The sequence below is a fragment of the Trichinella spiralis genome, assembly GCF_000181795.1.
Source record: "Trichinella spiralis strain ISS 195 chromosome Unknown Scfld5, whole genome shotgun sequence".
Taxonomy (NCBI): domain Eukaryota; kingdom Metazoa; phylum Nematoda; class Enoplea; order Trichinellida; family Trichinellidae; genus Trichinella; species Trichinella spiralis.
In genome coordinates this window covers 5569343-5584553 of record NW_003526944.1, presented here as the reverse complement: position 1 = coordinate 5584553, position 15211 = coordinate 5569343, and the positions used below count along the sequence as shown (strand labels likewise).

At 34.5% G+C, this 15211-nt stretch overlaps 3 protein-coding genes across 3 annotated transcripts; 1 reads left to right on the top strand and 2 right to left on the bottom strand.

Moving 5' to 3' along the window:
- Nucleotides 1-347: 347 nt before the first annotated feature.
- On the bottom strand, nt 348-768 carry Tsp_09359 (conserved hypothetical protein). Its single transcript, XM_003375734.1, is given in 2 exon segments — nt 348-362; nt 373-768. The coding sequence occupies 2 exon segments, from the start codon at nt 766-768 to the stop codon at nt 348-350; spliced, it is 411 nt and encodes a 136-aa protein (XP_003375782.1).
- Nucleotides 769-2650: 1882 nt separating this feature from the next.
- On the top strand, nt 2651-8598 carry Tsp_09358 (DNA mismatch repair protein Msh6). The gene is made up of 19 exons (XM_003375733.1): nt 2651-2782; nt 3606-3680; nt 3771-3906; nt 3968-4074; nt 4427-4498; nt 4561-4841; nt 4897-5026; nt 5091-5199; nt 5300-5462; nt 5584-5912; nt 5981-6081; nt 6363-6487; nt 6543-6672; nt 6822-6923; nt 6995-7178; nt 7274-7518; nt 8245-8382; nt 8451-8506; nt 8559-8598. The coding sequence occupies exons 1-19, from the start codon at nt 2651-2653 to the stop codon at nt 8596-8598; spliced, it is 2655 nt and encodes an 884-aa protein (XP_003375781.1).
- An 811-nt stretch (nt 8599-9409) lies between these two features.
- On the bottom strand, nt 9410-13500 carry Tsp_09357 (TGF-beta receptor type III). Its single transcript, XM_003375732.1, has 6 exons — nt 13422-13500; nt 12887-13004; nt 12202-12379; nt 10393-10615; nt 10157-10333; nt 9410-9528 (listed from the first exon to the last, which is right to left on the bottom strand). The coding sequence occupies exons 1-6, from the start codon at nt 13498-13500 to the stop codon at nt 9410-9412; spliced, it is 894 nt and encodes a 297-aa protein (XP_003375780.1).
- Between the last annotated feature and the right edge of the window lie 1711 nt (nt 13501-15211).

Below are 15211 nucleotides of genomic sequence, written 5' to 3'. Positions count from 1 at the left end.
AAGANATTACAGCTNAATAATCACANGGGAAAGATTTGAATNCAATGAGCAATTAGACAAGGAAGACCAATAAGACAACGACTTGCCGGCCAANATTAAAANTAGCGCNGCTCAACGANCCAAATAAGTGAAAAGTGGGGTCCGAACTGGGACCATCCCTCGCCCTACAACCTATCAGCGAACAGCCAATCACAACAATGGGGTCGAATTTTCGCGGATGAGTTCAGAACAAACCCCATGCCAGTGCTTCGTCGAACATCTTCAACGGTGCCATCTGCTCGACCACATCCAAGCTCGCCTGCTGATTGCCTCAAGACGGCCCCTGTCTGACGTGGCGTTGCCGGCATTCAAAAAACATCTTGCTTCAATGACCACAGTCTTCAAGAAGTATTGCTGAGAATCGGGGTGTCGTAGGTGGAAAGCAGCCGCCTGCACAGGTCTCGGTCTGGGCAGTTTCCACTTGCCATTGGTGCCGGATGTGTCGAACTGATCGACACCGATTTCAAGGCACAATTCGAACAAAATATCCCGGAACATACGATCGTAGTCTTGGTGTAGGCGCGCGGGCGAGAGCAATGCGGATGGTGCTTTGTCGCAGCCGACGATATAAAGCTCAGCCGGCTTGCGAGTTTGACAAAGCGGCTCACTGGTCACAAGCAGCTTGTACAGACCCCTCGCACAAGTGTCCAGGATAATTCGGTTTTCATAATTTCTTTTCAGATAAATCCAAGTATACAAATATGAAAAGGAAAAAGGTGCAATATTCATGATATTTTTGACTCATATACTAATTTATACGCAAGTAGTAGAAAGTGACATGCAGATAATATGTAAATTATTTCAAACACGAAAGCAAATGAATCGACAGTCACTATTTGCAAATTATAAAATATCAAAATTTGGGAAAGGAGGAGAAAAAATTTCAGCCAAAATATTAAAACACCATTAGTAAAAAAATATAATCAGAGCTGGAGTTAGATAATAGTAACGTGAATTGAAATTCAAACGTTAAGATGCAAAAAAACTCATTTTAATTAAAAAAATATTTTGTTCAGACATCTTAATTTTTTATTATCAGAATAAAGAGTGCATATTTGTTTGAAACACGCTTTTTTTATATGTTCTCAAATTGTATGTAGAGTATTTTTCAATGCTTCAAATGGATATTGTATTAGTTTTGTGAAATTGTAGACATTTCATTTATGAATTCATTTTTTAATTGTTTTAGTTTACCTCTATGCAATAGTGCCTGCTTTTCAATACAGTACAGTTAAAACTCCCGGGCTCTGGCGGCCAGTGTTTGACGATTAATTGAAGTTTTCAGTCTTTATTGCGTTATTGTTTTTTTCATATCTGTGCTATGTTTATGTTTAAAAAAGCAATAATTTAAAAATATTGCTCTGCTCAGTTACAAGTAAAAGACATATACAGTAGATCATTTTTTGTTTTTCGCAAATTTGTGTAGTGCTTAGCATTAAGTTCAGTCAAACTGTATATTTGGCTGTTACTTAAAAAACAGAATTATATTTTTTTAAAGTACTTTTATTTTCTGTATGTTTGCAGTTTTATTTTTATATTTGTTTTAGTAGCCGTTTACTATTTCAGATTTTGAATGATCATTCGTGAGACTTTGTGAGAGTTTATAAATTGTATAAACTATCAGTATTCTTGTTCGACTATTTTATTGTAGATGCAATCTGTTGGTAAACAGAAAACGTTATTTTCTTTCTTCGGTAAGCTCACACCAGGCAGTTCTAAATCTGCTCATGCGGCGAGTGCAAAGACTGCGAAAGAGCAAAAAGCTGATTCAAATGAAGAAAAAAATTGTACTAATGAAGAATCTCCAAGTATGATCTGGATTTTTTGCACTGTAAAGCCTGTGCTCATTTCATTGAATTCTCGTAATTTGAGTAAAGAAAAAGGATAGATAATTTTAAGCAGTTCTATCAATTTTGTTTAGTGCAGTTGAGATTCGTTAAAACTAATTTCAATTTCATTCTGATTGGTTATCTTTTCAAAATAATTATCCAATTGATTGTTAGCTTTTTGTTGTTCACTTTTTCCATATTTACAGATGTATACTATAAGCAGTAGACTTGGATGGCCGCCCTCCCCCTTTATTGGGAAAAATTTTATGGAACTCTAACTATTTCCATCACCTGGATTCCAAATAAATATTTTGGATGCTATATCCACTCCCCCTCCCATAAATTAGACATATCAACGCCCCTGACTGTAAGAGTGTTCTTTCCGTATCAACTGTTTTGCTATTTCATTTTTTAGTGAATACTCACTGATTTTCCAGTGAATATATTGAAACATTGAGAGGAAAAAAGGTTCAATTTTGGAATGTTTAAAATTTGATTTTATGTAATACTGTAGTAGTTTTCAGGTTCAAATTAGTTTACTATCGTTTAATTTTATTTTACAGTCCAAATCAAAAATAAGAATTTTGAAATATTTTTTTAAAACTATTCAAGCATTTTTTCATTTTTAAAATTATTGTACTTAGTTTATTTGTATTTATAATCGTTTGCGTGAATAATTATTTTTATTGGTATTTTTCATCAGTTTGAAATGATAAATTATTTTCAATAAATGAATAGCAATAATCACAAATTGAAACCTTTTTTGTTTTAATGTAGTTAAAATGTCAAAAAACGGTCAAAAGCGTCGCCTGGTGATAATTGAAAGCGATTCTGAATGTGAATCAGAAACTAACATTGCCAAAACCAACGAACCAGCCAATGAAAAAGGATCTCCTGTCTCACCGGTCTTTCCGGTGTGATATTTTGTTCTGTTTTTTTTCGTGATGTGTTACTTTAAAATGAAAATTATTTAATTTGAATTTTATTTAGATTTCGAAAAGAGCCCGCCTGTCTGTTTTGGAATTGGACAATTTGAGCACTTCTACACCGAAAAGTTGCAAGAAAACAACGTTGGAAAAATTTTGCTATCGATCAACAGTATCCGATCAGTCGATTGAAGTGCAAAAGCATGAAACATCAGAATGCCGTTCTGAATCGACATTTGAAGAATCATCATATTTAAATGAAAAAGACAACTCTTACTTTTCCAGCTTTGTCGCAGATGATGTAGTGATGATCATTTTTATTTTCTTCTTGCGTGTTGAAAAGCTGTTTTCATTTTATTTTCAAGTCGTTTGTAAAAGAAAGTTCAACTCAACAACGTTTCAAGCATTTGGATTTTGAATTTTTGAAACCGGAAAAAATTCGGTTTGTAATTCTGCATTATTCTTGATTTTCATTTAAACATGCCATTTGTGCAGTTTGTGTTGATTTTATTTATTAGTGTTGCTTTATGCTTCATTTTGATGAAAATATACATGTTCAAATTTTTTTGTAGAGATTTGAATCGTCGTCGCCCAGATGATGCCGACTACGATGCGCGCACTTTATTTGTCCCGGAAAGTTTTCTCAAAGAACAAACTCCAGCTCATCGTCAGTGGTGGCTAATGAAATCCCAACACTTCGATACTATACTCTTTTTCAAAGTTTGCAAATTTTCGAAATTAAAATTTAAAAGAAGTTTCATTTTATATTGTGTGTGTATGTGTTTATATATTTTTTTTACTTTTAATTCAGGTGGGAAAGTTTTACGAACTTTATCACATGGATGCTGTTGTTGGAGTGAAAAATTTAAATTTATCCTTCATGAAGGTGCTGCTATTCCACCACGTGGATTTATGCATTAGAGAAGAAGAAAAAATATGTATATATGTATTATTTTTTGATTTGTTCAAATTTCAGGGTGACTACGCCCACTGTGGCTTTCCTGAAGTGTCATTTGATCGTTTCAGCGATCAGCTGATTGAACATGGATTCAAAGTTGCTCGTGTCGAACAAACTGAAACTCCTGAAATGTTACAGAAAAGAGCTCATCAAGGTGTTTGATCAGTTGATCATATTTGATAATATGCTAATTCGTTTTTTTCTCTATCTTCAAGAACTCTTACCTTCGAAAGAAAAAGTGATTCGTCGAGAAATTTGTCGCATCATTACACGTGGAACAAAAACGTACAACTTTCTAGAAACCGAAGATGACAATGTCCAAGTATCTTACCTGGCTGCGCTTTGTGAACAAGTAAATATTATAATTTGATTATTGTAATAAATATCTTTATTTTTGATGTTAGATATTTTTTAATTAATTTTTAACAAAATATTTCATCTTCTTGTTTCTTTCTTGCAGAATTCTACGGATAAGAAAAATCAAATTGGAATTTGCTTTGTGAACACTTTGGTGGGAAAGATTTCTGTAAGTGGTGATTTCTGTTTTGTATTTTCTTCGTTTTTTCTCTTTTTTTCTCCCCCCCCCTTTATTCGCTATTTATTTATTTATACTTTTTTATTATTATTTGATTGAAATTCCATATTCAATAATCTATTTTTTCTTTTCCTTCAAGATAAGTCAATTTGAAGACGACTGCGATTATTCACAATTGCGAACAGTTCTTGCCTCTTATCCTCCGGTTCAGGTAATTCAAGTACGATTCAGTTTGGTCGTTTTCAAATATTCAAAAATAAAACACAAATGCAGATATTATTTCCACGTGGCCAATTGTCTCCACAGATGTTGAATATGTTCAAGTACAATTTGAACAATGTTGACAAAGAGGCTTTGATACCGAAAGTGGAATTTTGGACCGCCGCCGATACTCTTCGTAATTTAGCACTGGATTGCTATTTTGGAGTCGACGATCGAGGAAATGTCGACTGGCCCGAAGCACTTGCAACTTGCATTGATCAGCAAGATCTATTTCAACAAACCCCCAAGCCACAGTACGCTCTTGGCATCAGTTCGTTCGGTGCAATCGTTTGGTAAACCGTTTTCATTGCTGATAATTTTCATTGTTTATCAAAAATTCTTTTTCAGGTATTTGAAAGAATGTCTAATTGATCATGATATTTTAAGATTGAAAAATTTTGAACTTTATTCACCTCCAGCGACTGTGGAATTTGGGAAACTTTCATCTTGTCATCAGCCTTTGAAAAATCGTTACATGGTGTTTTTTGTCCAATATTCTATGAAAATTCAAATTAATTATTAATTAATTTATTAATTAACAGGTATTGAATGATATCACTTTGAGAAATTTGGATATTGTGAATTTTGAAAGAAAAAAATCCACCAAAGTGACTGTTTATGATGAAATAAATTTGTGCAAAACTGCAATGGGTATGTATATATATATTTCAGTATGTTCTGGAACGGTAAAATGGAAAAATTGATGAAGCAAGTTTTTATTTTTAAATGTTTTCGTGTGTTTTTTTCTTAGGAAAACGACTTTTGCATTTTTGGTTGTGCAATCCGCTTTGTGATTTGCAAGAAATTGAACAGCGTCAAGTGGCTGTTCGCAATTTGATCGAACAAACAGAATTGTTCGAAAGTTTGATCAAACAGTTGCGTGAAATTCCGGATTTGGAACGCCTTTTGCAAAAGTGAGATCCAATTTTCCACTTTTGCAATTTGCATTCTTTTTCTCTCTCTCTCTCCACTTGCTTGATTCTGCAATTAGGATGCACAGTTTGAGCATCAGAGCTCCAAATACGGATCATCCAGAATGTCGAGCGGTTTATTTCGAAGCCGACACGTACAGCAAACGCAAAGTAGCCGATTTTGTCCAATTAATCAGCGGCTTTGCCAAAGCCAACAAGCTAATGCAAACTGTTTGCAATTTTGCATCACAAATCCAGTACAAACGACAACTCAGCATTTTGTTGGAATGTTTGATGGAATGTTTCTTTCTAGCTCGTCACTTTTGCAAGCACTTTTCATTCGAAAAGGTGGCGCCAAATGTTTTCCTGACATTCAATCCGATGTACAATATTTTCAAAATGCATTCGACCACGAGACGGCGAAAACAATCGGCTCGATTATTCCTGAAGAGGGTTTTTTGTTGTTTTTAACTTTTCTGCTTTTTCCTGCTACAATGCTTGGTGCAATTTGCAATTTGCAGGCGTTGATCCGGCATTGGATGCAGCCAATCAAGCAATTGTTCATGCTGAGAAGCAATTGGACAATTATTTGAAAACTATTCAAAAGCGTCTTAATTGTTCGGTGAATATCTCTTTATTTATTTATTTATTTATTTATTTATTTTGAATATTTATTAAAATTCTTTTATTTTCATGTATCTGAATGAGTTGTGTAGTTAGTTATTTTGCTTTCAGTCGGTGCAATACTTAAGCAGTGGCAGAAATCGATACAATTTGGAAATTCCAGAATCTGCTTGCAAGAATTTGAATCATGAGTTCGATTTTCGCTCGCAAAGGAAGGTCGATAGTAACTAACAGTTTAGTTTGATTTGTTGACGTTGAAATTGAATTTCCCTTTTCCAGGGCTTCAAAAGGTACACGACAAAAGAACTGGACGACTTGGTGAAACTGCTTGCTGCAAGCGAAGCGGATCGAGAAGTCGCTTTGAAAGATATCATGCGTCGTTTGTTTGCAAATTTTTGTGAACGGTGGGAAAATTGCAAATGCATCTACATATATATATATATATAATTTTTATTTCAGGAAAGTGAAATGGTATGCTGCGGTTGAAAACATTGCCACTTTGGACGTTTTGCTAGCCTTCGCGCAGTACGCGAAATGTTGTACACGCGAAGTTTGTTGTCCAAAATTTATCGATGCTATCGACGGTAAGGTAAGTAGAAAAGAGCAACACCAACACTTCATTCACTTTTCCAACAGTTAATCAGACCTGCATCATATTCGTTCATCATTATGGATGATTCCATAATTGTCTCGACTTTTATATAACAAGATTTTATTTATATAATTGTCATTTTTCAGACTTTCCTTCGGTTAGATGAATCTGTACATCCGTGTTGTGGAAAAATCAAAACACAGGGCGACTATATTGCAAATGATGTATTGATTGGCTCTTCTGAATCGGTATACATTGAGTTCGAGGAAATGTTTCGCTCTTGTGGTTATTTTTTTTACAGAAATTATGCTTTTTTTAGGATACAGGACAAGTGCTTTTGCTTACAGGGGCGAATATGGGCGGAAAATCGACCCTGATGCGTCAAGTGGGCACTTTGATCGTGCTTGCCCAAATTGGTTCCTACGTACCTGCACGCAATTTTACCTTGTCGCCGGTGGACTGCATTTTTACCCGCATTGGTGCCCGTGATTCACTGATTACCGGTAAAATAGTGATCATGATGATGTTGGTGTTCTAGATTGACTGACTGACTAATTAATTAATTAATTTTGTACAGTTGTTCATCTGTTATTTACAGGACAAAGTACACTTTTTGTGGAACTTCGTGAAACCAGTGCCATTTTAAAACATGCCACTATTCACTCATTTGTTATTATCGACGAATTGGGCCGAGGCACGTCTACATGGGACGGAACTGCCATTGCCCATGCTACTCTTCAATATATAACTAATCACATTGGTTGTCGTACAATCTTTTCCACGCATTATCATTCGTTAATGGATAGTCTGGCAGCGAACCCAAGAATTCGTCTCGGACATATGGTAAGTTTATTTGCTGACTAACAGCAATGTTGTTCTAATATAAAATATTTAAAAAAATATTTGTAATTATATTTTCAACATAAATGATGACAGTTTTTTATAATTAAAAGCATTATGCGAAAGATATGCATTTTCAGTAGCAAAAAGTTTTTTTTAACAAATTTCCTACTCTCACTTTGTTTGCTAATATTTTTTCAAGATGTTTTTTGTTTTATTTGTTTGAGATATTAAGAAAAAAAGTCGAGAAACTTATCGTTTTAGTACTGTTGAAAACTGTACTTGTATATCAAATAAATACAGTAGGCATACCTTATATTTTTTAATTTCAGCAATTATTTTGTTCAAATAAGCAGTTCTTTTAGCAACATTTTATGGATGAGCTTTGTTTTACAAAATCGAATTTTCAACTTTTGTTCATAATGGACGCCAGTTCACAGTCTGCGCGCTGCTGCGTGCGTGAAATGTGTGGTTGCTATTGCAGTTTCTGTCTTTGAAAACTGTTATTTGAAGTGAACAATTTATTGAATGATAGTTTTCATGGTGTTAATTATAAGTTATTATTTTTTTAAATTTATTTCCAACGCTCTCAACTTAGCTACTGAATAATCCAAATCGCTTCATCGGTAGCAATTCTGTGATTGTTTTGCTTTTTGTGTGTTCAGTCATTTGTTAGTGAAAGACTAATTACTTTTGCAAAATTTTCCTAATCATCCAAAATTATTCCAGGCTTGTATGGTGGAGAATGAAAGTGAAGGGGCTGATCCAACTGAAGAGAATGTGGTTTTTTTGTACAAACTCGCGCCCGGGGCATGTCCGAAAAGTTACGGCTTCAACGCAGCCAAGCTTGCAGGAATCCATGTCGATGTACAACCACAATAAATTTTACGTTTCTATTTTTTGTTTTGATTACATTATTTAATAACGTCTTTTAGGTTATAAAAAAGGCTTACGCAAAGAGCATGTATTTTGCACGGATGGAAAAAGAACGGTGCGTGTTTATTTGTATAAAGAATGTTGCATGTTAATTTTTCAATTTTCAGAGTTTCCCAAGTCAAAGAAGCTGAAAATGCAAAAGTATAAAAAAAAACTGCATAAAATGTGAGAACTGCGACGAGCATTGGACTGATATAGTTTTACTTGAATTCCAATAAACTTGAAGTGCAAGATTATTTTGCATGCAAAATGTGCAACGCAATTTTATTCTTCATAATATTGCTTTTGGGAGTGAATAGTCAGGTAGAAGGAGAGGGAGAGAGATATGGAAATTCTCCAACAGCGGATGGTGTGAACCTGATCTGAAGAGGAAGAAGAATAAAAGTTAAGATAACAACTTGTGCATTGCTAGCGTGTCTTGTGATCAACATTAAATTGCAACGGAAGTTTAATGCACACAAAGCGAAAAAGAACGTCATCCACGACTCACGAAGAAACAACACAACAACAATCCACTATAATACGGTATGCTGTTGTATGATATGGTTAGTATTGTATTGTACTGTATGTACGTACGGTGTAAAGTGCAGAGAATGTCACTGAAAAACGCTACAAAATTTCAAGATGGCTTAACAGTTCACCCATATTTTGGTTTGACATGTTGCTGTTGAAATAGGAGAGAGGAAATGAGTTGCTCAGGTAGGCAAATTGACAAATGTTAGAGAGCAGTAGGTGATGAGTGAGGTCTTGAATGAAAGATAAAATGATCGCAAAAACAAGAGAAGAAGAGGTCCGTTGAATTATGTTGTGATTAATTGGAGGTGGTTTCAGAGATGAGGGTAAGAAGTGTTTGTTTGTTTGTTTATGTTAAAAGCTTTTTTTATAAGAAATTTTTACGTTTTGAAATTTTAGTACAAGAAAAGGATGAATGGAGGGAGTATTGTTGGAACGAGCTTTTTCAAACAACGTTGACCGACGTCAGACGAGTGTGGACTGTTGGAACGGATGTAGATTCGGTCGACGATGTACATTCATTATCAAAAGTGTGCCGCTTGTTGCGTAACACAATGTCCGTTTCTGAAATTCAGTAAGTAAAACTGTTTTTATTTTTTTGAAATTTATATATATATATATATATATATATATCTTCTCTATCAATTATGTAAAAATAAATTCACCTAATGAAAAATCGACATTCAAACAATTTTTATAACGCAGGCAGAAAAATCAGCACAATGAAAATACTGTAGTCAGATAAGATTAATAAATTATATGTATAAACGTGTGCTGTGCGTGTGTGTGTGTCGTAGCTTTATATGTATGTATATGGAAAGGATAAAAATTTAAGATTGTATATTTCAGTTTTAAAAGTTCTAATTGTTGTTCTTCAATTGAGGCTTCGACTTTTTCTTCCTTACAGAAAAAAACTTATGAATTTAAGAAATTTTTGTTCTCAGTCTCAGTCTACAACACTGTGAGGTGACTGAAAATATGCTTGCATTAAAAATGTAATGAAAAGTTGTAATGTCAAGTCGGACCTATTTCGCAACGTTTTCTGCTTAAATATCTTGTTCCTTGTTCTTTGAAACATTACAAATCAAGGATAGACACGTGCAGTTTTTCTATTTTTGAAACGAATCGATAGTGCTATTCTATTCAAACTGGTGAAAACATTGCAGAAAGAGTATTCTGATATAGCACTTACTGGTCATTTCATAGATGTACCATAAACCTGCCATAAGCAGTACACCGACGATAAATGCTGCCGAAGAGATTGCAATCACCGAACCTGTACTCAGACCTCGTACTACTAATAATTGTTTTTCTTCAGGCGACATTAGATGATGTCCACTTTCGCATGGTTTGCAATTTGCTCGAGCCGCTAAAATGAGTGTTGTTGTGAAGGGAGTATAAAAAACCGAGAAATTAATGTAAAATTACAATCTGTTTTCTCTATGAACAAATCGTCGTTCAGTGTTGATTGACTTTCGTCTACGATCACCGGATGCAGGGGACCTGAGGAAACGTATGTAGCCTCATTTGCAACCTCTTGATTGTGCCCTTTGTGAACAGGAAGGGACAAGAGCACTGCTCGTTCTTCGTCGACTTCGTCCAAACTAGGCGTGGCAAAGTTGATTTCATTGCAATGAAGACCGTTTGGGCACTGCAAAAGAAGAAAAAAAAAGTTCATTTATTTGGTTATCTCTGATTTTCAATACTGTAGGTCATTTTTGATTGCGTCCTTGGAAATTCAACTTTTTCAATCTAGCACCCATTATTGCAGTTTTTCAGTTATGGTCTATTTGAACGACCACGAAGGCCTTGCACGCAGATGTCTGTTGTTCTTTGTATGGGAAAAAGCATATCCAGACGATAAATTAGTTTCGCTTAATTAGTTTGACAAAAATGTAAGAGGAGCAGCGGGGTAGGAGTTGTGGGGGGGGGGGGGGAATGAGAGAGGCTACTTTTTTTTTTATCACAACGTTTGGCAAATAATCTCCTGCTGGTTGAGTTGACTTTGAAAAGTCAATTTGCCGGAAAACCGCCAATTTTGCTGCAACAGAAATAACATCGAATTCGTAGAACACAATGTTTGTTCTCAGTGACGGCACGAAACCCCCCACCCCCACCCCTCCCCTCCTCCTTCCCCCATTATTACTACTAACGTTGAATTTGTGCTTGGTTTTTTTTACGACAAGATTGCACATCTAGTGTTTGTTTTTCATCTTATAAGTCTGAAGCAACGCAGCAAATAAACAAAATTGAAGACTATTTTCAGCGATTGAAACTTTTTTTCTTTGCTGATAAAAACTAGCCATTAAAATATGTGTCAAACAGCTGGCTACGGTATGTTTGGAAAAATGAACACAAACAACTTTTTTCAATGCTTATCATGCTCTCGTGAAAGTTTAGCAAGAAGCAGTTGTTTGCACTAATATAATGCATAAAAATGTGTACTTTTTTTCAATATTTTTCTAGTTATAAATTTTCAGTCAGTTTTTCAAGAAGAATATATAAAATTCCATTTATTTGATGTGATGTTAAAAAAAAAGCTCTCTCAAGCTTAATGCTGTTTGTCTGTTGTTCTTTTTGAAAAGAAATTTTACAAATTATAAGGCAGGTAGTACCAACTGAATAATTCAGCAGAGGCAGAAGAAGTTCGTGCTGACCGCTAAGAATGTGCCTAATTTATTCAATTCATTTATTATGTCAATTTCCTCACTTTTACGAAGCACTTTTTATTAATGTAATTTGCTTGGTTAGCTTGATTTTGATGTTGATCAATTTTTGATCGAAAAATCACTTTTATACATGATCTCTGTTTATCTGCTTATAAATTTGCTGAGCTGATTGGAAAATTTGTTGAAAATAGTGGCGAATGGTGGGTGGAATTTATTGATGAACGAAATCGTGTAATATATATTTTTCGTCTCAAATTGGAAAAGCAGAAAAGTAAAATCTCAACAACAGCAGAAACAAAAAATAATTTAAAGTTAACTTTTTTTGACATTTCAAATCAGCTGAAAATCATTAATTATGCATGTTGCAAAAATGAACATTTTGTTATTTATAAATCAAGTTTTATATTGTGTTTATTGGAAACTTTTGATCTGAATTCGTTTGTCGATTGTGTTTATTAATAATGTAATTATTATATTATGAAGAAAATTGGTTGATATATTTGTTGCTATGGTTTTTTAATTTGAAAAATTTATATAGAAAATTAGTAATAGTAATAGTTATTCTTACCGTTTCATAACTATCGTTGGTTTGGTCGTCTGAGCATACAGCTACGCTGCAGTGTAGGAACATGAAACTTCCAGAAAAATAGAACTGACTTGGCTCTACACTAAAACGACTGAATCGTCGTTGTTGTTCTGGTGGTTGTCTTGAATAATGAACCATCACCGAAGTGTCGACGGGGCATCTGAAAATGTGTACATCTTTGATTTGGAAAATTATATTATTAAAATATCGATTTTGAAGAGAAAAAAGAAAGAGTGATAGAAAGAGAAAAAAGCAACTTTTCATTTCCACTGATTACTTAATGGCTACTGCGTTGAATCAATCAGAAGATACAATTTCGCTTACTTTTTCAACAGAAGTGATTATTAATATGTCGACTAAGAATTGTAATTACAACAAGCTCTTTGTTAGCAGCAATGTGTTGTTTGTTCAGTTAGATAGAAGCAAGAAAGCATGAACATGAGTAACAATGTGCAATGCAAGCATCACAGCAAGCAAAACAATTCGCACAGAGAGTAAACAACCAACAATACAATATCTGTACAGTTACTGTTGCAGTTAAGATTTTAAAATTATTTTTGCTTGCTATTTTTTTACATTTGTATATTTTTGCACTTTGCTAAATAAAAAAATGTAATAACAGCAAAATTCCATTTGCGAGAGATTGAAGTAGAAAATTTCTCTTTACCCAGCAATGATCAGAGGATGTCTAGGCAAGCTAGTTGGTGAAGACTGACGGGTGAAAAAACATTCTTTCAGTAGTGGCTTCAGTTCATCATCTTTCTCCTGTTCGCTGTTGATGGTTGCTAAAGTAATACAAAAGAACCAATTTAATTAGCATATATTTGTCGACATGATTGTTTTCTTTTTTCATATGCGCATACGTTGCAGCATGACATTGACGAAAATTCGATGTCCGAGACGTAGAATGTGAGGAAATTTCATCCATGCATTTGTAGACCATTGTGAATCGTAAATTTGTAGCGCGAATGAATGATTTTTTCCGGATATCTAAAACAGAATTAGTTTTAATTTTACAACACTATTCTATTTTGAAGAGGAAACGGGAGGCTGAAATTTATAATTTTCCCTCTCCCTCTCTCATTTTAGTGTATATGCATATGGAAATATTTTCCTTTTCAATTTCTGTCTATACGTATACGTAGGTATGTATATATCAGTGGAATATTTTTAGCATGATTAGAATTTTTGTTTTTTTTCACCTTTCAGTTGCCTGAGACATGCATCATCAATCACTCGATAGACTTTATTAGTGAAGATTTTGAATTTTATATTGGGCATGTGTTGTTGAGTTAGGATTTTTATTTTTCAAGCGAGTAAGCGAGCGATTTTCTGTGAAAGAGGGGAATTGAGGGGGAAAAGAAAGAAAAAAAAATTGAGCTCGTTTGATCGATCGTTGTCGTCGTCTTCGTCGTCGTCTAGTGTTTAGTGTTCATCGTCTGACGACTGGGCACGAGGAGAATGCGAAATTTCAAGAACCACCACCATGCATAATAAATTCAGTCAACCTCGGGATTTTTACGTTCAAAAACACTGGCGTGAATGATATAGAGGTAGGCAGGCATTGAGTTGAGCGCCGACTGCGGAACAAGTGAAGAAAATTGACTTTTAACACATGCGTACACATGCCATGCTATGCCTGAGCATTGCTACCCGGCCGTGTGATTTCATAGCTAAACCGCTAAGAAATAAATGAGTGGAGAAAATGAGGCAAAAAGTGACTAGTACATCCGGTGTCTAGTGAAGTGCGGTTAAAAATCGAACTGAAGCAAAAAAAGTGAGAGAGCGAGAAAATTTTATTATTTATAAAACTCCAATGGTTGAATTGTGTCTAGCAAAGGAGGATGAAAAAGTGATTCATGGAGAGAGAGAGAGAGAGAGGGAATGAAAGGAAGTGAAGATAAATTGTTAGATAGATAGAAATAAATCAATCAATCAAAAAAAAGTGCAGAGGGAAAATGGCAATATAACATGCTGTGTATAATAAATAAATAAATAAATAAATACAGAGTTGGTTAGTGGTTTGGTGTTTCTGAAACATTTGAGCCCGCATAAAAATATGCCCTGCTGTTTGAAGAAAAAGAAGCAAGAGGAAAAAATCGATCGATCATTGTATAATATATGTATGATAAACAGAGGGAGAGAGAGAAAAGAAAGAGAGCTAAAAATACTTTTTTTTTGATTCAATAATCAGTCTGTGTTCAGCGTTTCGACAGCTACAGCTACAGATGATTACGCAATCGCTTTTTACCGTGAACACAGTAGAAAAATGTATAACCGTCATCGTCAATGGTGCATCCCCATTAAATCAACACTGCTCCTATCTTGTATAAACACGGTTCTGACATCACCCGGATCTTGCTTGTTTTCTACTATTGTATGCTTTGTTTCTTCTTTTTTTCTCTTCCTTTCGTTGTAAACGAAAGCAACGTACAAAACAAATCGATGACGCACTCGCACACATTGCACAAAATTGTAATGCTTTTTTGGGGTTGTTATATATTTTTAAAAAGAAAATTTTTTGTTAATTTTTTCCACATATTCCCAGATGATGATGCATACGTGAAAATTGTTCTTTTGATAAAATATTGAAATGCCAAAAAAAGCACTGAATCAATCAATATCGTGGATGTAAAGGCTTAGAAAAATTGATCCACACACACACACACGTAGATAGTAGGTAGCTCGAGGAAAAAAGGAATAATAAAAAAAAGAAGAAGAAATGAGAGGGGAAGTTATTATTGGGGTTTATGGTGATGGTGGAGGTTTTTTTCATTTCTTTTGTCGTTGTTGAAAATCAAATTCAGATCTCTCAAATTGATATTTCAACATCGTGCAAAGTGAACAACAACAGCTTTTTGCTTAGCTTATTTTTTTTATATTATTTTATTTTGAAAACGTTCAAAAATTTTCTGACGTAATGCTGCTTCTTCAGTGAAAGTCGATAAAAATTGCCAGTCGTCTCGACGACATCTGATATACCGTGAAGGGG